We start from the raw sequence: 22,822 nt of genomic DNA, 5'->3' as shown, positions 1-22,822 counted from the left end.
GGCAAGGTACCTAATCCCTCCGTGGCTTGGTTTCCTTACCGGTAACACGACCATAATGAGAGGACCTACCTCAGGTTCTTGTGAGGATAAATGAACCACCATACATAAAGGGTTTAGGACAGTGCCTGAAACAGTAAGTGCTACAAAAATGTTGGCTACTCTATTATTTCTTCTGGTAGTTGCTCATCCCATGCCTGTGTGGATTCAGAGAGGTGTTACAAATGAGGGATGCTGGCTGAGTGTACGAAAGCAAGGGTGACTTAAATTGAATTCTTTCTATCCAGACAGTTTGGTTGCATATTAAAACCTTTAAGAACTCTGTTTCCACAAGGAAATGGGTGTACTCTCATTTTTCTTGAAACACGGCCTTTACTCTTTTGTTCTTTCTTGTTGTATCTTGGAGAAGCATGGGTAGAAGGTAGCTCCACACTGAACTTGGTAACGGAGGCAGCTGGCCCTGAGGCTCTGGGTTGGGGAGACTTTTGATGAACCCCAGGACACACGCCCTATTCTCAAGGGTTTCAGCCCATGGAATGTCCACAGGAATGTGGACTTAACTGTTTTCACATCTTAACATTCTTCCAGAGAAATGGGAAATCTGCATTTTAATATAGAATCTCCAGTTATGAAATGTCAGCTCAAAATGTCTTAAGATATTTTCCAGAATGAATAAAGCACATCTACAAGTTGGACCAGTATTAGACCTCTGGCCAGAGCATTACCCTTGGAGAGCCTTTCAGACACCACCCTCCCAATTCTTTCCTTCACGTAAGAACTCTTTAAGGAGCAGGTGTCCGGAATTCCCTGGTGGTCCAGTGGTTAGGACTCCATGCTCTCACTGCTGAGGGCCTGGGTTTGATCCCTGGTCGGGGAACTAAGATCCCACTAGCTGCATGGTGCGGCCAAAAAAAGAAAAGAAAAGAAAAGAAAAGGAGCAGGCATCAGTTAAGAGACCACCAATGTCCCCGGAAGATAAAATGATGGGGACTTAGTGTTAAACTCAAAGAATTTGAACCACTCATTTCGGTTCGTGTTGTTGCTTCTTTCTGGTTTGCTTATTTCAAGTACTGCTTGTCGCTGCTCTCCAGATGACTATAGGTGGAGTAGAGAGTTAATTACCAACAGCTTTTGATTCTTCAGAATAAAGGCTGCAGTCTTTCTCCAGGTCTGATCCAGCCATGTGGTCGAGGGACTCACAGTTGAGTTATAGAGCTTCGTTCTGATGACATAACTTTTGTTCACCAGCCTCAGAAAAAACTTCCGTTTTGCCCCCTGGTTTCTGAGCAGAGTCCTTAAAAGCTTACTTTTATTCCATGACATGATTCCATTTAAGCCAAGTTAACATGGTATGTAATCACACAAACTCCTCAGCCTTTTAGTTCTCATAGAGATCATGCTTTTGAGAAAGAGTTTTAACTCGGCAGCAGTCCCATGAATTACTGTTGCCTGAACTTTGACTGCTATGATATTTTGCCATAATCTTAAGTACCACCTATTTTATTACATTCTTAAATATTAAATCTGCAATTTATAAGTTGCAGACGCAGTTTATAAATGCTAAGCTAAATAAAGTATATAAGTTCATGTGTTTAAACTTTTTGCTGTGCTTTTTCCTGATATACGTGAAATTAGCACATAACTTGTAAAATAAAACATGTTGGTCTCTGAACCACTATTGATGTTCCAGCACCATATTTCAGGAAACATAGTTTTAGAGGAATAAGAAGAACACGTGTAATGGGTTTAATTAAGCTTCTCTCTTTCCTCAAGAGGTTCAGAGGTTGAAATGACGTCAGACTTCCTGACAAAACTCCTTATTACATGAGTGACTTTTGAGGTGGTAAGTTTGCAGATACCCCATTTCAGTAGAATTTAAAGCCGTTTCCCAAAATATAACTGCTTACTAGTATGTGCCTGGGTTATTTTGCTGATCGTGAGTTAGGCAGCCAGTGAATAGTGTAGGGAGAGAAGGTATTTATTAAAAATTGTTTTAGTCTTAGAAATTGCCCTCTTTCCTGTAAGGAGCTAGACAGTAAATATTTTAGGCTTTGTAGAGCTCTTGTTACAACAGTGCAACTCTTCAATACCTTGGTTGTGTTACTAAAACACCCATAGGTAGTATGTGGCTGAGACACTGAAATTTGAACTCCATATAATTTGTATGTTCCATGAACTACTAATCCCCCCCCCCCCCCACAAACCATTTAAAAATGGTAGATACTCTTCTTAGCTTACAGGCCATACAAGAATGGGTGGTATGCCAGATTTGGCCCATTGATGGGTTTGCCAGTTTCTGTTATAGACTAAGAGAAACTCCGAGTCAGTCTCCCCATTTTACAGAAGGCAAGTTGAAGTCCCTGCGGAGAGTGCGGGGGTGCTGAAGTTCCCACAGCCAGATCCTGAATCTGGATGGGCGTTCTTTGCACTGCACACCACTGCCCTCTGCTGTTGGCAGCGATAATAGCACTTTGTGGAAGGAGAAGTGGGTTATTTATTGAAATGCCCCAACAATCAGAGAGAGTATAATTGAGACAAGACCGCGCTTTATCCAAAAGTGTGTTTAAAAAAAAAAAAAAAAGATTGTCATAGAAAGACCTAAGAAAAACCTTATTAGTTTCAGCAGGGAAAAATTTGTAGCCAGCCACATAAGACTACACATTGAAATAAGTTATTAGATAAAATTTTTATGAGAGTTTAGAAACCCTCCTTTTGTTTGGGGGATTGAGGAGCTCAGAATCATGTGTCTATAACCCTTAGGGCTGGATTTAGCTCTCTGAGGAGCCCTTTGCTCAGCCAGACTCCTTTTACTCCTGGAATCTTGTTGTGTTAAGGGTCAGAGTGGTTTATATTCTCCATGATTTGTCTGATTCCTCCTTTATCTAGACCTCCTGGCCAGATTGATGCCTTTGCCAGTATTTGCTTGCGGGATCCTGATTTAAGTCATTAATATGTATTAGGGTAAGAGTCCTGGGGCCTGGCTTTCACCACTCTCAATAGTGGTCCTTTGGTCTTGCAGCCCCATGTGGGTTCCTTCAGGGAGAAGGGAAGACGGTTTCAGATACTCTTTTTGTCCTGTGAAATCAATACATGTTTGTCTTAAAACAAGTGCTAGTTACAAAAACTAAAGTCAGGGATAATGCCACCTCCCACAGTCAGCCCTTAGAAATTGTTTCCTGGACTCTTTTTTTTTTTTTTTTCCGCTGCACTGAGTGGCTTGCAGGATCTTAGTTGCCCAACCAGGGATTGAACCTGCACCCTTGTCAGTGAAAGCGCGGATCGCCAGGGAATTCCCATCCTGGACTACTTTGTGTTGGTTTATACATCATATTATCAAGTTGAAAATTCAAATACTTCCAGGGATCAGGCAGATATGGAAATGAGTGAGTTTTGGAAGTGATAAGGACTGGGGTGAACTAAAGCAGAAATCCGCTCGTCTTCATGACTATTGACGCACTCATGGGCGCTTGTGTGTGTAACACTTTCCGAAGCAGTACTTACTCTTCCCATACGTGTGTGCTGAGCTAGAGAGGTATGCTTTTTTAAAGGGCGCTGGGGACCAGATCCCTCTGCTGGTTCTAGCCAAGTGGGGATGTGGCTCAGTGTTGCCAGATTTCTGGCTGTTCAAGAGAATTCTCAAATATTTTTAAAATGCAAACTACCCCAACTTTTACACATTGGCTCAAATTAAAAAAAAAACTATAGGGACTTCCCTGGCGGTCCAGTGGGTTAAGACTCCGCGCTCCCAATGCACGGGGGCACAGGTTCGATCCCTGGTTGAGGAACTAAGATCCGGCATGCTGTGTGGCTGAAAAAAAAAACACAACAAAACAAACAAAACCTATAGAGCGCATCAAATGCATCTGTGAACTACCGGCTTCATGGATCACCTGTTTGGTGTAGACTGTTGAGGGTTTTCTTTTTTAACTTAACCTTGTGTTCTGAATACTTTTCCATGAACTAAATAGCCATTCAGGACAGCATTTCTGTCCTGTCCTAGACCATCCAGTGATTCTATGCTGTGGAGCTCATTTGTTCATGCCACCAAGAGTGGTGCAAGATGCCGCCAGCCCTTTGATTGTGTAGGTTGCTGCCAGGGCTTTGTAAGTAGAGGAACTTCAGTGTGAGTCATTAAATCCTCCACTGCCGCCTCCCCCAGGGGGCTGGGGTGCGTGGGAGGGAAGGGGCCTTTTTTTCTAATTTTTTTTTTTTTTCTTTTTTTCTAATTTAATCCTACCACTCCTGTTTCATGTAGTCAGAAGGGCACTTAGCACAGTCTGGGGGTTTTGTAAACGTAGATAATAAATGATGCGTTTTAGCCCTTGCTTGTGAATTGCACATCAGAGTGTAAAATCTGATTAAATTATTTGTGACTTCAAAGGCAATTAGATCTTCCTTTGGGCAAGATTTATGACTTTATAAAGAAGGATTGGCATCTGTTTCAAGGCCTAATTGAAACGTGCATCTCCAATTGTCTTTTTGCTTTCAGAAATGTCTGTAGGGTGATTTAAAACAGGGTTTCTCAACCTCAGCAGTACTGACATTTTGGGCCGGATGATTCTCTGTGGTGTCCTGTGCCCTGTAGGGTGTTTAGCAGTGTCCCTGGCCTCTACCCACTAGATGCCAGTAGCACACCCCTGCCCACAATTATCACAGCCAAAAACATCTCCAGACATTGTCACGTGTCCCCTGGGGGGCATGGCCACCACTCCAGTTCTCATTGAGAGCCATAGATTTATGGACCGTGCTTTTGAATTTCAGCCCTGATAAAACTCTGCTTAACCTTCAACTTTGAAGCTCTCCAATATTTACATTTCATTTTACATCATTTTCCCCTGAATATAAGATATGCCTTTCAAATGTTAATATTATAGAATAAATAGTCCATAATTTCACGCTGAGAGGTGACAACTATTAAGAATTGGGTGGCTAAAATTTTTTAATGTATATAATCACAGTGATGATGACAGTAATAATTTGTGTGTGTGTGTGTGATGGAATGGGATTGTACTAAACGTTTTGCTTCTTTCAACTTAGCAGTGTTTCTTTGACGTCTTTCTACTTGAGTGCACATATTCTCATCATCAGTAGTAGGTAGATTTTATGAAGTCATGTGAATGCAGATGTTTTAAACAGATACATTGATTTGTTTTCTTAATGTCTGTAATGTATATATGTGTGTCTAGAGCGATTTCAAACAGGGTTTCTCAACTCATCACTACTGACATGTATATGTTAATTATGTATTTATATCTCTCTATATATGGTCCTTGCTCACTTTCTAACCCCCAGTGCTGTAGACATTTTGGCCAGCTTAATATTTTCCATGTTTCTCTAGATGGTCATGAATAAAAGTCTTCAAGAACATATCAGTGATTGAACTTCGCCGGAGTCACACAATTACAGAATTCCTCTCCCTTCATTACATTTTTTATATTAACAAATACATTTTTGCACCTGTTTTAAAGTTTTTTCCCCCAACAAAACCACAGTAAAAGCAAAAGCATTTTTAAAAGCGCAAAGTGGCTCATAATCTAAATGCCTCTAGTTGACCCTTTTTTTCTTTTTAAACGATGAAAGGACTACACGCACATGGTTAGAATTAAAACAACAAAATGAAACCCAGCAATATTAGAGCGGTATAGAAGGGTATAAAGGAAAAGCTAAAGTTTTTAATTTTTTTATCCCCACTTCTGGGCTCCAGTTTTTCTCCAAAGTTTCCATGATTATGGGATGTGCTGCTAGAAAAAAAAAATTTTACGTTCATTTAAAGATGTGGGCATGCTTTTCAGAAACATTTACACATACGGGGACATTTCTATGCACACTTGATTTTACCTTTTTCTCTTTTTCCCACACATATTCTTGTCAGGATGTAGAGATCTGAGTCTTTCTTTTTAAGGGTTGTGTGGTATGTATTCCATTATTTATTTAGCCAGTCTCTAATGAACAGGCGTTTATAAGCCATCTTCCATTCCTTTGCTATTATAAATACTGTTGCAGTGAACCTTCTCGTGCATATCCAGTATCAGGGGCACTTTTATATCTATGGGGTGAATTCATAGCAATGGAACTTCGGGTCCGTGTGTTACGTATACTTTAATTTTTTTTTATATTTAAAAAAATTAAAAAAAATTTTTTGCCACACCACGCAGCTTGTGGGTTGTTAGTTCCCCGACCAGGGATTGTACCCATGCCCTCGGCAATGAAAGCATGGAGTCTTAACCACTGGACTGCCAGGGAATTCCCTGTACACTTTAATTTAATTTATTTTTTTTTGTGTTCAAGCATCTACTTTTTATTTATTTTTTTAAACATCTTTATTGGAGTGTAATTGCTTTACAATGTTGTGTTAGTTTCTGCTGTATAACAGTGAATCAGCTCCACGTATTCATATATCCCCATATCCCCTCCCTCTTGTGTCTCCCTCCCACCCTCCCTATCCCACCCCTCTAGGTGGTCACAGAGCACCGAGCTGATCTCCCTGTGCTATGCAGCTGCTTCCCACTAGCTATCTATTTTACATTTGGTATACTTTAATTTTAATATCATTATCACCTAACTGCTCTCCTGAATAGTGTTTTTTTTTTTTTTACTTTTTTTTAAAATATAAATTTATTTATTTATTTTTGGCTGCGTTGGATCTTCGTTGCTGTGTGTGGGCTTTCTTTAGTTGTGGCGAGCAGGGGCTACTCTTCATTGTGGTGTGCGGGCTTCTCACTGTGGTGGCTTCCCTTGTTGCAGAGCACGTCCTCCAGGCACGCGGGCTTCGGTAGTTCTGGTGCACGGGCTTAGTTGCCCCGCAGTATGTGGGATCTTCCTGGACCAGGGCTCGAACCCATGTCCCCTGCATTGGCAGGCGGATTCTTAACCACTGCACCGCCAGGGAAGCCTCTGAATAGTTTTTTGATGCCTGTGAGTGTACCTCTTTCCTCACCTACCCTGAACACTAGGTGTTATTTTTGAAACAAGTGTACCATGCAGGTGAAAAGGATGTAGGTTGGAGGTTTATCTGTGTATCTCCATATGCCTTACCTGAGTTTACATTTATTTATGTCGAGCTCAGGGTGCTTCTTGACCATTTGTATTTTTCTGTGAGCTGCTTATCCATGTGTTTTCCTTGGTTGCCTAATCACTCAGCATGCCTTTAGTAGCTGCAGAATATCGAGGAGATGGTGTAAGTTGGCACCTTTGTAATGGAGAGGTTTTATTGGTTGTCATTATCATTTCTTTATTGCTTATTGTGACCACAGTCATGAGAAGAGGAACGGAGAATTCATTCTTCAGTTAATCATCTCATGTATCTGCTCATGTTGTAAATGTCTCAGGCAGCGTCAGTGGCTGGCAAGGAGCCTGTTCTGGAGCTGATATTCTCAAGGCAAAAGGGGCACCTGGACCAGCTTAGATGGGGCTGGCAGGGGAGGGCTCTGAGGAGGTGGTATTGGACCCAAATGTTGAGGACGGCCGGCCAGTATGATCTGGGTGGGAGTGGTGGGTTGGGTGGGTGGGGTGTCTTTCCTCGGAAATTCCAAGTGTAAAGGCTTGAGTTGGGAGCGGACTTGATCTTGGAGGGGCCAAGCACAAGGGGCCACGTGGCTGGAGATTCCAGAATGAGGCAAGGAAAGGTCAGCTGTCTCATTGGTTTTTTTTTATTCTGGGGAACTGGACGCCCCTGGATGGTTTTAGGTGGAGGAGTGATGTTTGCTTTCCTCGTTTAAGGCGCTGTCCCGGCTGCTGGGGGGAGGTGCCCTGGGAGGGGGTGCTGTGGCAGGTGGTAGGGGACCTGCGGGGAGCTCTTACAGGGTCTTCGTGGGAACTGATGTGTTAGGGCAGTGTTTCCCAAACCTTTTCTTCATCATCACCCCCGAAGGAGCCCTTTTAGACACTTCCTTCTTTTTTTTTTTTTTTTTTGCGGTACGCAAGCCTCTCACTGCTGTGGCCTCTCCCGTTGCGAAGCACAGGCTCCGGACGCGCAGGCTCAGCGGCCATGGCTCACGGGCCCAGCCGCTCCGTGGCATGTGGGATCTTCCCAGACCGGGGCACGAACCCGTGTCCCCTGCCTCGGCAGGCGGCCTCTCAACCACTGCGCCACCAGGGAAGCCCCTAGACACTTTCTTCTTAATTGTCCTCCCGTGAATATTTTTTAAAATGGAGGTGAGAGCCACATAACAGAAAATTAATCATTTCAAAGTAGACAGTTCAGTGGCATTCAGTACAGCCACAACACTGTGCATCCACCACTCTTACCTAGTTCCAGGACATTTCCATCACCCCGGAACAAAACCCTGTACCCGCCAAGCAGCCACTTCTCACCCCTGCCCCCTCTCCCACCCCTGTCCCTTTGCTCCATCACTGACCCCTGGCAGCCATCGATCTGCGTTCTGTTTGTATGGACGTGCTCAGTATGCATATTTCATTTCAGTGAAATTCTATAAAACATGACCTTTGTATCTGGCTCCTTTCACTTAGTGTGGCGTTCTCAAGGCCACCTGCATTGCAGCGTGCATCAGAACCTCATTCCTTTATACCAGGGCTTGTCTGTGTGTTGGTGGACACTTGGGTTGTTTCCATCTTTGCATTACTGTGCATAGTGCTGTTTTGAGGATTTGAGTATAGGTTTTCACTTCTTTGGCGTCTGTACTTAAGAGTGGACCCTCATGAACTTTAAACGTATTGTATGTCCTTTTACGTACGGCATGTGTGCTTTATTTATAAAAAGAGTAAGATTTTTTTCACCCTCTAAGATCTACTTTCTGCCCCTTGAGGGTGATAGCCCTGGAGATTGGGATGGAGGTGAGTGCGAAGATTTGGGTGTATTTTGGAAGTGGTGTGCAGAGGACTCGCTGAAGGGCTGGGTAGGCTGAGGCGGGAGAGCAGAGGAGGAATTGAGACAGTGTAGACGTGTTTGGCCTTGAACAACTGGGTGAGTGGTTGTGGGGAGGTCAAGACGGACACAGGTGTTTCACAAATTGGGGAGGTGGGGTAGGTGGCAGCCAGGGATGGGCACTGGCCATCACTTTCTCAGAGGCGAGTTCTGCAGCGTGGGTTGCTAGGTGACCCCGAGGTGCTGTCCTGGTCCTGATTACGTGAAGCACTGCAGTACCAGACGCCAGTGAGGGTGGCCCCTGCCCTTTGCTGGCCGGGTGGAAAGTGAACCAGACCCATCTCCATGGGAAACCGGTGTTCACGTATCCAAGTGCTGTATTTCAAATTTTTTAAAAATTTAGAACGTGTCTCTTGAACCTTCAATACTTAAATTTTATTAACAAAGGAAACGTTATATGTCTATGAAATTGAAGGCTTGTTGTTCCAGTTATTATTATTATTATTTTTTTGCGGTACGCAGGCCTCTCACTGTTGTGGCCTCTCCCGTTGCGGAGCACAGGCTCCAGACGCGCAGGCTCAGAGGCCATGGCTCACGGGCACAGCCGCTCTGCGGCATGTGGGATCTTCCCGGACCGGGGCATGAACCCGCGTCCCCTGCATCAGCAGGCGGACTCTCAACCACTGCGCCACCAGGGAAGCCTCCAGTTATTATTTTTTAACTATACAAACATATATATATATATAAGAAAACTAATGAGTCTCCCTGTGTTCTTGGTAAATTCCCTGCAGGCCCACAGCGGGGGGTAGGGCTCTGCTAGACCACCTGCCAGCCTCTCCTTCTTACTATGTAACTTGAACTGTTAAATAGGGAAACGTGGACTCCCTTGCTTGAGTTCTCTGTGTGACCCCGCACCTTTGTGTGGTTTTGGTTCCCGCTACCCTTTAGGGTTAGTCTTCCTTGTCAAAGTTCCCTGCAGCCCCAAGCAGTGCTTCTGCTAGTATGCTAAGACCCTCCCTGCGAGACCCACTTGCTAGTTTGCTTAAGGGAATACAATTAGAAAGACTCTGGTCTTTAATCCTTGTGGAGGGAATACACTGCACTGATCTTTTCAGCCACTGCAGATCTCTTTTGGAAACAGAACATAAATGAATGAATAATAATTAAAAATCCTAATACTAAGGATTTTATTGGTGATACTTAAATCTTTTGAAACACCTTTATTTTTCTATTTATCTTTCTATTTATTTATTTATTTATCTTTCTATTTATTTGTTGGCTGCGTTGGGTTTTTGTTGCTGTGCGCGGGCTTTCTCTAGTTGCGGCGAGTGGGGGCTGCTCTTCGTTGCGGTGCGCGGGCTTCTCGTTGCAGTGGCTTCTCGTGTTGTAAAGCATGGGCTCTAGGTGCACAGGCTTCAGTGGTTGTGGCACGCGGGCTTCAGTAGTTGTGGCTCACGGACTCTAGAGCTCAGGCTCCGTAGTTGTGGCACATGGGCTTAGTTGCCGCACGGCACATGGGATCTTCCCGGACCAGGGCTGGAACCCGTGTCCCCTGCATTGGCAGGTGGATTCTTAACCACTGCGCCACCGGGGAAGTCTCATGAGTTAGGTACTTTAATCAATCCTTTTGTATTATATTATTAGTATCCCTCTTTGTAGCTATCAGGAAAGGAGATTCAGAGACATCAGGTCACTTGCCCAAGGTCACACAGCACGTCCACAGAGCTGGGATTTGAACCTCTCTTTTGGCTCCTGATCCATGCTTTAATCCACTTCTCCCTACATCTAGAGTCTTTCCCACTCTGTTGCATTAAAAATAGTGTTGGCAGGTCCTGGCGCTGGAGCTGAGGCTAGCTCATGTATGTTGACTAGTTGAGCTGGTGTAGAGTTTAACCCATTGAATCCTGACTCTGAGGATCCCCATTTGGCAGATGAGGAAACCAAGGCAAGAACGCAGCAGCGTGTCCAAGCACTTGTGAAGTCCCTGCGATGTCGCGAGTCTAACCCCATCACCATAAACAGCTTTCTTGAGGTTTCTTGCACATCTGAGGGGAGCTGGCCATTTGAATGCCTGTCACACGTTTATGGTAACAGGACAGCCCAATAATACAGAGCCACTTCAGCAAAGGGGCAGGATCTAAAAGGTCTTTGGGAGGCCCCAGTTGGCCCATCTGAACACTTTGTTTTGTTAAATGGTTTGGTTTCTGTTCTCTCTTCCCCCACCTGCTCAGGGGAGCAGGAAGTTGGGAGTTTTAAGGTATTTTTAAGACTCAGGCATAGGTACGACTCTATCCTCCTATAAAAGTTTGAAACCCAGTAAGGAGGGAGGTAATTTACCAACAGCACCCTCACTCCATCTGTTGTGGAGTTTGGCTTCGTTCAGCATTGCAGGACCTTTGAAATGAGAAGCCTGCGAGCTCCCAAGGGGTGGAGCTGGCCCCTGGCAGATGCAGTGGCTGGGTGAACTGGCCCCTGCGTCTCCCACAAATGGACGACATGCCATTTGTAAGCTTGGCTCTGGTCTCTGCATCTGGACCGAGGCGGGGGCTGGTTTAATCGCTGTTTGTTTTGAGATTTACACCCGTGAATGGGCCAAACCAATTTCAGTGGCAGCTTAGGCGATTTGTCTTAGAGCTTTGTGTTTAATAGAATGACTGGGGCGGCCTTCTTCCTTCGTGGCTTTAACATCGAGTTAAAGCCCTTTGCTTGAATTACATAGCCAGCCCTTCCTGCTCCAACCCCCTCTGTTGCTCTGGCGGCCTGGTTGAAATCAAATAGAATTTCTGTACTCTCCTCCCTGCCCCACACCTACAAGCTTTATATGTTTCTTTATTTGTAAATCTGTCTTTTAACGAGTAACTTACTTTTTCAGCTTCACCAGCCTCCACCAAGACAGGACAAGCGGGGAGTTTATCTGGCAGCCCGAAACCTTTCTCTCCTCAAGTATCAACACCAATCACGACGAAAACAGACAAGACGTCCACCACGGGAAGCATCCTGAATCTTAACCTGGGTCAGTTGGAATTTTGGGAAGCCTCTTTCCGTAGCAGCTATGAGTATTTCTGCAAGTTGTAATGTCCTCTTTTGTGTGTGGTTCTTTTTTTTTTTTTAAAAAAAGATTGGTATTTTAATTTTTTTTGGCCGCACGACATGTGGGATCCTAGTTCCCTGACCGGGGATCGAACCTGTGTCCTCTGCGTTGGAAGTGTGGAGTCTTAACCACTGAACCTCCAGGGAAGTCCCTGTGTGTGGTTCTTGAACCCTGAACTCTTTTCTGTGTACAAAATTTTGAAAAGGTACAGTGGATGGAGATGAAGAGAGATCAGTACGAGGAACTAGCAAGGGATTTCCCAGAGCTTGTTGACATGCAAGGCTGTTTTATCTTGAAATACCTTAGGCCAGTGTTTACAGCCTTGGACCACAGTAACACAGTTCTTATATTTGTAAATACGTATATTTAAAGTTATATATATATGTGTGTATATACACACACACACACACACAGACACACACACACAGACACACACGGTATATATTGTTTTATGATTCAGTATTTATTTTTCTTATGTATAGTGCGTTCTGACATGTTGTTTTAATTCTTTTTTTTTTTAATGCTAGTCTTCATCCTTGATGTAGTAGTTTTTTTGTTTTTTTTTTAAACTCATTGAGTTTCAGTTGGTTCTTTTGAAAGCATTACCTTAGGCCAAAGTCTTTAACAAAAATTAGCACCAGAAATGCTAAACACCCAACTAGGAAGCTATTTTATTAAGCCATTCAGTCATGAGCCCTGATTTTTATTGAGCATCTGTTATGTGCTGTGCACTGTTTTAGACCTGGGGCGGACAGTGGTGAGTGAGGGCCCTGCTCTCTTACACAGCTTGGTTCTAGAGAGGGAGAAATAATAATCAAGCTAAAAAAACTAAGAGAGGTCAGGTCATCATGGAAGGTAAAAGGTATTCATATGACAGGGAGAGAGCTGGGCAGGATGGGGGTGGGAGGAGCAAGAGGCAGTGGTTAGGGAAGGCCTCTGAGGAGGTGATACCTGGCCAAGGATTTGCATGACAAGAAAACCCAGCCATGTCGGTGTTCAGAGGAAGAACATTCTAGAAGGAACAGGAAATCCAAGGCCTTAGGGTCAGGATGAACTTGGTGTGTTATAGGAATGGCAAGGAAGCCCGGGTGACGTGTCCTAGTGGGTGAAGGGGAGATGAGGTCAGAGAACACAGGGACCTCATGGACCTTGGTGTGGGACCATTTGAGCAGAGGAGGGATGTGAACTGACTGGGCATTTTGGAAGGACCTCTCAGGGTGTTGTGTTGGGAAGAGCCTGTGTCAGCCATTCTTAACCAGGGGCAGTTCCCCCGACCCCCCAGAGGATACTTAGCGGTGTCCAGAGACATTTTCGGTTGTTACAACGTGGGGGTGGGGTGGGCTCTCACCACTAGCATCTAGTACAGGCCCCCCCAGCAGAGATTTACTGGGTTGCGCCTGTGTTGACAGATTTGGTTATGGCAGGAGAATGGGAGCCAAGAGTTCAGCTTTCGATTCTGTAAGTTTGAGATGCCAGCTAAATTCCTAGGTGGAGAGGTCATGAAGGCAATTGGAGGCCGAGTCAGGCCAGGTCAGGGCAGGAGGTGTAATTCTGGGAATCTTGATTTATACGTGGGATTGGGTTCAAGCAGTAGTTCTCATAACTCAGGGGAGGCGGAGAGTGGGGGACGCTGCTGGCATTCCTTTAGTGGTTGCAGACCAAGGATGCTGCTAAACTTCCTACAACGCGTGGGACAGAGCCCACCACGACAGAGGATTATCCAGCCGCAGTGGCAACAGTGCTGAGGCTGAGAGACCCTGGTCCAGAGCATAAAGAAGGAGTGAGGGGCCTGGGCCGCTTGCACATGTTAGACCTCAGGAAAAGTGAGCAGAGGAGGCTGAGAAAGCGCAGGGGAACGAGGAGAAAGCAACACTCGGGGAGTGTGGCCTACTCCGGAGGACTTGAGTATACCGGGTTTCAGGAAGGGAGGGGCGGCCACTCCACTTGTGGAGTGATGCTCCGGCCTGAATCCACAGCCTCTGGTGGTCACAGCCCTCTGGGTTCATCTTGTCCTGAGATGTCATTTTCAGATGGAGAAACAGAGCACTGGAGAGGCGACCCTAGGATCTGGGATTACAGAGCCAGAGGTGGCCGGGCTGGAGGGAGCCTGTGTTTCCATGGAGGCTGGGGCCTCATTTACCCAGGTCACCAGGTCGTGCAGCCCGGAAGTGATGGGACAGTCCGGGTGGTGGCTTGAGGGGCTCCAGCTCAGGTTGGCTGGTGGGAATTCTTCACTTGAACCCACGGGGACCCATCCGTTCCCCTGGGGAACACTCATCGTTCTCAGCAGTGTGGTTTGCTTTCTCACACCCTCCTCCCACCTCTGCACCCCCGAAAAGAAAGCTGTACAGAGACGTTCTCACAGTCATGCTTCCTCTCTGCCAGTCATGTGTGGCAGGAGTAGCTCCTTCCGTAAACCGGGCTGTCCTTGGGCGTCTGTGTGATGCTCTGGGTTTTTCCATTTGGCTTGACCCACGCGTGGGAGTGAAAGGTTTTTTTCGTGGGTTGTGTATTGGAGGTGGGCACGGCAGAGTACAAGGCTCTCCTGTGCAGAAGCTCCCCGCCAGCTCTTTCCATTCCTGGGACCAATGCCTCGTTTTGTCAGCGGAAACAAATGCATAGGGAATGTGGCGTTTTATGGGTAGGAATTTCAGTTACCCAGTGGCAAGAGGATCAGGTAGGGATTGGTGAAAAGTGCCGTGGATGGGTAGAAAAATAAGAAAGTGGAGGGAAATGCTGAATAATTCTCATGGGACTTGATGTCTGGCATCCATGTAACTGCTTTGAACAGACAGAAATGAGACAGTGCTAGGGATCATAATGACATCATTGTATCTAACAAAACAGTGTTTCATTAAAAAAAATAACTGGAAAAGGCAAAATTACTGAGATGGAAGAAAGATCAGTGCTTGCTGGGAGTTGGGGAGGGTTTGACTACACATCACAAAGGGATTCTTTGGTAGATGGAATTGTTCTGCATTCTGTTTGTGCTGGTGGCTACTCGCATCTATTGCAGGTGTTAAAAGTCATATATTCTCCAAAAGGTGAATTTTACTTTCTGTAAGTTAAAAGTATTAAAAAAAAATACAGTGACCTTCAAGGTAAGGTAATAACCCCATTGCACAGAGAAGCAAAGTTACCTACCCAGGATCAACACGTGGTTTGTGGTTGAGTTTGGCCTTTAGACTCGGGCTTGTCTGTGTGTATCTCGGACTTTTAACTGAGATACGAGAACTGAAATGCTGCAGGACAAGGGCGTGTTTTGATTTTCATGGGCCCTCGCCACTGTGCCTCTTTGTGCTGCTGGGTTAGTCTGCCCAGCTGTAGGGTCAGGGGTCAGGTGAAGGTTTGGATGGACGGTCGCATGAAGGACAAAGTGCCTTTCTAAAGGAAGCAGCTCCCACAAGTTGAACCTGTGCTGTCCAACTCTGAATTTTCAAGAAAAAACAGCAATCCAGATTTTTTATGTGAACTCTTCTAGGTTTTAAAAGTTGACCGTCAGTTTCATTAAAAACCTCTATTTGGGGGCTTCCCTGGTGGCGCAGTGGTTGAGAGTCCGCCTGCCGATGCAGGGGACACGGGTTCGTACCCCTGTCTGGGAAGATCCCACATGCCGCGGAGCGGCTGGGCCCGTGAGCCATGGCCACTGAGCCTGCGCGTCCGGAGCCTGTGCTCCGCAACGGGAGAGGCCACAACAGTGAGAGGCCCGCGTTCCGCAAAAAAACAAAAAACAAAAAACCACCTCTATTTGGAATTCCCTGGCGGTCCAGTGGTTAGGACTCGGTGCTTTCACTGCTGAGGGTGCGGGTTCGATCCCTGATAGGGGAACTAAGATCCCGCAAGGTGCGGGATCAAAAATAAAAAGTAAAAATAAAAATCTCTATTTAGGCCAAAGAAACAAGTACAACCAAAAATACAACCACCAGCCCGTGGGCTTTTCTCTTACAATTTATTTTGCTGCATGACGGAGGGGAAGGCCCTGCACGCCAACACACCGGGCCTCATTTGCTGTCTTGGGCCCCTTCTCTCTGCTCTAAAATAAGGAGCCAGGCCAGGTTCCAGCCCCCTTCTGTGCGTCTACGGCAGTTACAAAATAAGTCCCGAATAAGAATGAGTTTATGGCGCAGGGGGAGAGGGGACCAGAGTGGCTCTTTCCTTCCTCTAGACTCCTGTGTGCTTTCTCTGGGAATCCTCTCTCCTCTCGCACACGGTGTTTGCTTTTGGCTCAACAAACGCAGCAGTTGAGTCGTCCTGTTAGTGACAGAAATGTGCCTTGATGCTCCGTCAGAGATGCCGACGATGGAACGTAGTCAGACCTGAAGGCTTTCTGCTTGTTTATTCTTCCACTGTTGCTGTTGTCAGGCCTGCTTTCTTTTCTCTGCAGAAAGTGAGACTTTGAGGACGTGGATGCAGGGCTGGGTACCCCGGTTGCCCAGATGTTGTCTTGATATTTTTTTTAAAAATAGTGAACGAGGTGGGGAAGGTCTCTGCTTGACTGATGGATAAGAGCGTCTGCCAGGGTCTCTCGTCTGAAGGACGTTGTTCCCTTGACGGAGCTGCTGTTTTGTGCCTCCTAGAAGACCATTCGTTATAGTCTGCCTACACCTTTTGAATAAAGGAGATTTTTTTTTTTAAACTAAAAAAAAAGAAGTGCTTATAGTTTTCTTTTTTTATTATTATTGTTATTTTTTTTGTGTGTGTGGTACGTGGGCCTCTCACAGCTGTGGCCTCTCCCGTTGCGGAGCACAGGCTCCGGACGCGCAGGCTCAGCGGCCATGGCTCCTGGGCCCAGCCGCTCCGCGGCATGTGGGATCTTCCCGGACCGGGGCACGAACCTGTGTCCCCTGCATCGGCAGGCGGACTCTCAACCACTGCGCCACCAGGGAAGCCCTAAAGGAGATTTTTTTTTTAAACTAAAAACAAGAAGTGCTTATAGTTTTCTTTTAAAACATTTTGTTTTGATGGCTGTTGCTCTCACCTCATGGTGGCTTGTCTTCCGTCAGGGCACCGTGGCGATGGCTCGGCTGTCCGTTAGGGCCTTCTGATTTTTGTGGAGTCACACGATTGAAGAAAAAAAGTTTTGTTTTTATAAGTAATGAATGCACACGGTAAGAGAAATTTCAAAGTACAGAAAGATGTCTACTGAAAAGCCAGTCTACCTGTAACCTCTGATCACCTGTCTCTGTGACCCCCTTATTCACCCCCAAAAAAAGGGTGACCACTGTTGGGTCTTTTTTTTTGTTTTGTCATCCTCTGACTCTGTTGGCTCTTTTTTAGTCTCCTTGGGGAGCGCTTCTAGACATCAGCCTGGGTGATTTGGTCCCCATTTGGCAATGTCTAGACACCTGTTTATTATCCCAACTGGGATATGGGTGCTACTGGCATCTAGTGGGTGGAGGCCAGGGTTGCTCTCAAACATCCTACAGTGCCCAGGACAGCTCCCGGCCCTTACTCTGACCTCCCCACCCCGCAAAAGAAAGACTTATCCAGCTCCAAATGTCAGCGTTGAGAAGCCCCAAGAACACATATATTTGTATCTCTGTATTCCCTTTCCTTCTTTTCTCCCACACACCAATGCTAATGTCCTTTACTGATTATTTTCCTTTTCCTTAAACAGATGGGCTTTCCATATCACCACGTAGAGAGCTCTGCCCCTGTGTTATTTTAGCAGCTGTATTTTTTTCTGTTTAAAGGTAAACTGTAACTTATTTATCCAGGCACCTTATTTATTGAGTAGTTTTCCATTTTTTGCTGTTGGAAATAGCTGCAGTGAAGACCCTTGTGCCCACGTGGGAGTGAATCCGCAGGATACATTCCTAGAAGTGGAACCTGACGGTCAGAGGCCATGTGCTGTTGACATTTGGAGAGAGGCTGCTAGATCGCCCTCTAAAGGGTGGCTCTGATTCACGCTCCCTCCAGCAATGGAAGATCGTGCCTCTTTTCTCTAGTGCGGGTATTTTTTTTTTTATCCCCGGTTTCCACTTATAGCCTCAGCTGTCTTCATATCAGCTGAAAAGTTCACAATGTTGGCAGCAAGGGTGGATTCCGCAGATATTCCCGATATAGAAGGGCAGAGGTGGAAGGAGTCCTGATAAGCTGCTAGGAGCTAAATGAGAAAGAGAAGCTCTTCTTTTCTCCTTGCGGAGGAGAGTCGAGTTCACACACAGCTGAAAGTTGGAGAAAGATAATTACATTTGGCTAAACTCCTAAAAGTCTGCTCCCAGGGACCTGATGATTAGCCCCCTCCCAGGCTTTCGGTGGTTTCTTCTTAGAATAAACGTTACGGTGGCTCATTGACCCGAGAAACCTTATTTTGTGAAATGAAATGCTTCACCTTCTTTTCATTCCTCTTGATTATGAATATTCAGGCTTTAGGCTAAAGTTAAGAGATTGCATTTACTGCAGACCCACACCGGTACACACGCGTGTGCACACACACACTCGATTATTCTGGTGATGTGTAGATCTATTTTTATGATCCCCGAGGTTTAGGTACACAAGGGTTAAGGCAAATCATGAGGCGTTTCCTTTACTCACAGACAGGATTGGTCCAGTACAGGGGCTCACAGCCTAACCTGCCAATTAGAATACCTGGGGAACTTTTAAAGGGCCAATACTCAGGCCTCCCCCTCGCCAGTGAATTCAGTCTCTGGGGGTGGGGCTGAGGCATCAGGATTTTTTTCTTTAAAGCTCCGGGCTGGGAGGGGGGCGATCTCAGTGTGCAGCTAAGGTTAGCAGTCACTGGACTAGTACAGGGGCTGGCAAAATTTCCAGCCTGTGGACCAAGTCTGGCCTCCGACTTGTTTTTGTAAATAAAGTTTTATTGGAACATAGCCACATCCATTTATTTAGCACATCATTTTATGGTTGCTTTTGCAGCAGAGCCTGTACACCTGCAAAGCCTAATTTAATTTACTCTCCAGCCCTTTATGGAAAAAGTTGGCTGACCCCTGCCTGGTAACTGCTGTGTGGAATCTAACCACATGGGAGTGTTATTGAGGACAGAGTGTCCTCCTGTCACGTGGGCAGCACTGCCATCTCCTGCTACCCCCCTTCATGGGAAGTATTTTTGTGAGATACTTCTTTTCCAGCTTGATGCTTGAAAAGGCTGCCTTTTCCCTCCAGAATGCAGTGTGCTTCCTCATTTCTGAGAGCAGAAATGACCAGACGGGCCTCCTGTCTTTCCCCTTCTACTGTCATGTTTGCAGCTCAGGTGTTGAAGTCCGTAAGTCCTGATCATACTGCTGTTTAATTGGATCTTCCCTTTTTTCTTTCTATGTTCCCCAGTCCTTCTCCTCTTCCTCCTGTTTTTGCTGTTCTATCCCTGTTTCACTCTCTCTGTTCTCTTTGTAAGGTGCTTCTCCAGTAAAATTGAATATTCTTCCCTCGTCTGAAATAGTTGTGCATTCAACCGTCCCCCCCGCAAGCATCTTCAATGCTGGCCTTGATAGGTTCTCTGAAGAGTCCCCGATCAGCACATGCACACACACCAGACAAACACATGCATGCACATGCGCACACACGGGGATTTTTTTAAGAGCCATTTCTTTAATGACAAGGATGGTGTCCCTGTTTGCTTTGAAAGCTCACTTTTGGTCTCCCTGGTGACGAACCGCAAGTGTGTTTTGGGGACAGGGCCCTTTCTCATCTTACCTCATTATGGTGATGAATGAAATGGGAGCGATTTGTGGCTCCAATCACCTACGAGTGAGTTGGGTGGGGCTTTGGGGAGACCTCTGATCCCCTTAAAGGAATGAATCTCCGGCATGCGTTGTGAGAGCACGCGTCCCTTCCTGGGTGTAGGGCAGGGTGCGAGGGTCAGGTCGAGCGGGGAGAGTGCAGGCTTTGGAGGGCCTTTGCAATCCAGCTCTCAGTCTGCATCTCGGTCTCTGTAACAGCCTGATGGTTTGGGGTGGAGGGTAGCAGGGGGGTGGAGAGAAGTCAGGGAGTGAGCTCACAGCTGGTAGAACCAGCTCACAGGTGGCTTATCTTTGCCCTTGGTGGATGCCACATCCTTTCGGACCTGCTTTCTCGGATTGGCCAGGGCAGGTTGGACACCCGCATTCTCTGCTCGAGGGTGTGTTGGAGGGGATGCCAGGGCGAAAGACAGTCTCTCATTGCTTTCTGAGCCTTTGCAGTCACCACCATTTGGTCCCCTTTTTATGTTTTGGGGGCCACTAGAGGAGGCAGCAGAGGAGGTGGGGAAGGAATTCAAGAAGTGCAAGCTCACGGACCCTTTGGAACCTGGGCCAGTTTGGTCGTGCAAAGAACCCATGGCAGAAGTAGCGGAAGTAGGACCTCTGGGCCTGAGTCATTAGGCAGAGACCTTTGCCTGGGGTTAGAGTGAAGCAAGAAGACACAGGTTCATATCCAAGGCTAATCTGTTGCCCATTCCTCAGATAGATGCTGTGAGCCAAAGGGAGGTACAGCACACTGGCTGGAGGGTCTGCCTATCTTGTGTGTTCTCTTTCTTTCTAATTTGAGCTCCAGACTGAGTCGACTAAGAATGAAGATTGAAGTCTCCATGGTGAACAAGGAGCTGGTTCTCTCTCTTATCAATGTGTTCTCTCTGCGAGGCTCGGCGCCTCTCTCGGATACAGGCCGTCTCTGATCTGGGCCTGGAATTCAAAGCAAACTGGCCAGACTCAGTGTCACTTTATCTGCTACTGTTGAGATGGAACATATTACTGTAACCTTTGGCTTTGGAGGATCCATAATGATGCTGAGGGTCACAGACAACCAGCCTTCTGGCTGGGATTGTGCATTTTCACCATGGAGAGCAACCCAGGCGATGGTTCAGTAGAAACCTGCCAAATGTTCTCTCAGGCTCTTATCTCCAAGTGAGCCCAGGCCGTAGAGCAGATGATATCGTTGGGACGAATGACAAAAACGTCTGAGGTTTTTTTTCCTCTCGGGCTCCTAAGGGTGTTTTTGAGGAGGAAGCTAAGTGATGAGCATTGTCTGCTATTCCCTCCAGTGCCTGGTCTTACGAGGGTGTGATGGTGTCTTCCAGATCGAAGCAAGGCCGAGATGGATCTGAAGGAGCTGAGTGAGTCGGTCCAGCAGCAGTCGGCCCCTGTGCCTCTCATCTCTCCCAAGCGGCAGATTCGCAGCAGATTCCAGCTAAATCTTGATAAGACGATAGAGAGTTGCAAAGCACAATTAGGTATGTCTCTCGGTTTGCTTACCTCATCATCATCATCATTACTCTTTTTAGGGAAACCACCCGGATGAAATTAAAGCCCCATCCTGGCTGCCTTTTTAGCAGCTGGTTTAACCTTGAGTTGTTTGTTCAACAAAAATAGATTTCTACTCATGGCAGAATATTTCAGATTTGCTAGTTAATTGTTCAGAAGGGCTTTTTGAATTCCTCAGAGTGTATTCTTTGTGGCGGCCTGCCAACTCGAGGTGCAGGTTGTAAGAAAGTTTGGAAGCAGAAAGAGCCTCCTGAGCTTGCCTTTGTGCTTCCTCTCTGCTCACGTCAGTGTCTCCACTTCAGGGTCAAGTGTATCCCACAAGTGTCCAACACAAACCCTCCCCCTCCAGGCTAGGCCGCTTCCCCCTCGGCACATCCATCCTGCTTCTGTATCTGTCGCCTCCCTTCCTCTTCCCTGTGCTGCTGCTTTCTTACACTGCCTACCTGAATCCTGTCCCAAAGGCTGAGCTCGGGCATCACCTCCTCCAGGAAGTCTCCCCTGACTGCCCTCCCCATCTGCCCTCCTTTGCTACCTTATGTCTCTGAAACATCAGTGGTTCCTTTGTGTGGTGGTATCCCTCCCAAACTGGACTGGAAGCTCCTTGAGGGCAGGGAGGTTGCCTTATAAGGATTTGCCTTCTCCAAGGTGTACTTGGTCTTATACACATAGTAATGCTCTGGAATATTTGTTGAATAGGTAAATAAAGCCAGGAAGGTATTTATAAAGAAGTAGGGGCCAGCTGGGTCTCAGGAGAGAAAGCCAGTCCAAGGTGAGGTTTACATGTCAGTGGTTTCTCTGGACCTTTGGGTGAGAAAAGAGTTATAGTTGGGAGTCATCCAGGCTGTCAGAGGAAAGCATTCCTTGCTGGGTTGCTTGTTTGGATGAAATTTTGTAGGCCATTTAGACACCCCTCTTGGGTCCTTCCGTGCAGCTGGTCTAACTCCTTGGTTTATTATCGTTAATAAGAATTTTAATATTTCCATTTACCGAGGGCTTCCTATGCCACATGCACTGTGCATAGATTGTCCTGGGAGGTCGATACTATTATCAACACCATTTTCAGGTGAAGAAACTGAGTCTCAGAGAGGTAGTTCATTCGTTCAGGGTCACACAGCTAATAAAAGCAGAGGAGCAGGATTTGAATTCATATCCTTTGGGCTCCAGTACCCAAGCTTTTCCTATCACATGTGTGGTCATGCTTGTCCTGGCATCCGACCATTAGTTAACAGTCGCATAAGCCCTAGGATCCAGAAGTTAAACCAGATCTGGGTTTTTGTGTTTTGATTCTTTCAGTTTTGACTGAGCCCTGGAGGAAGTGGGTATAATTCACTCATGATCCTGCGGGGCTGTTCGTGGCTCTTACCCTTTTAAGAGTTTCCCTTCCGTGTGTCTGGGTCAGGATAGTGACCCCACTCACGATAACCGTTGCTCTAGAATGAGGGAAACACAGAGTTGATGAGGATTTCCTCTTCAAAATTTTAGGGTGTAGTATTATTTACCTACAGACGGATGACACACATTCCCGAGAGCAGGAAGCATAAATGGGTTAAATGGAACTGTTGTTAGAAATATACTTTTGCCCATTTTTGTCTGTATATGTATGAAACTCCTGCCGTTTTATCTTTTTCCCTTTTGATAGAGACATGGAAATGGATGACTTTCCTCTTGACTCCATTGCATGTAGAAAAACAATGCAAACACAGTGACAGTTGA

General features: G+C 46.1%; 1 protein-coding gene across 25 annotated transcripts in view; it reads left to right on the top strand.

Annotated features, from left to right (window-relative positions):
- Positions 1-22,822, top strand: part of ZMYND8 (zinc finger MYND-type containing 8) — a 126,720-nt gene that overhangs the window by 68,807 nt on the left and 35,091 nt on the right. For all 25 annotated transcript variants that reach the window (XR_012326376.1, XM_033840828.2, XM_033840823.2 and 22 more), the window contains 2 exons: positions 11,694-11,834; positions 20,926-21,078. Coding sequence is in view for 24 of the 25 variants with exons in the window: in XM_033840828.2 (XP_033696719.1) it covers positions 11,694-11,834; positions 20,926-21,078 (294 nt within the window). In the remaining variant the exon portion in view is untranslated. The remainder of the gene's footprint in view (positions 1-11,693; positions 11,835-20,925; positions 21,079-22,822) is intronic.

The sequence above is a fragment of the Tursiops truncatus genome, chromosome 15 (assembly GCF_011762595.2).
Source record: "Tursiops truncatus isolate mTurTru1 chromosome 15, mTurTru1.mat.Y, whole genome shotgun sequence".
Taxonomy (NCBI): domain Eukaryota; kingdom Metazoa; phylum Chordata; class Mammalia; order Artiodactyla; family Delphinidae; genus Tursiops; species Tursiops truncatus.
This window is presented reverse-complemented; position numbering and strand designations above follow the sequence as displayed.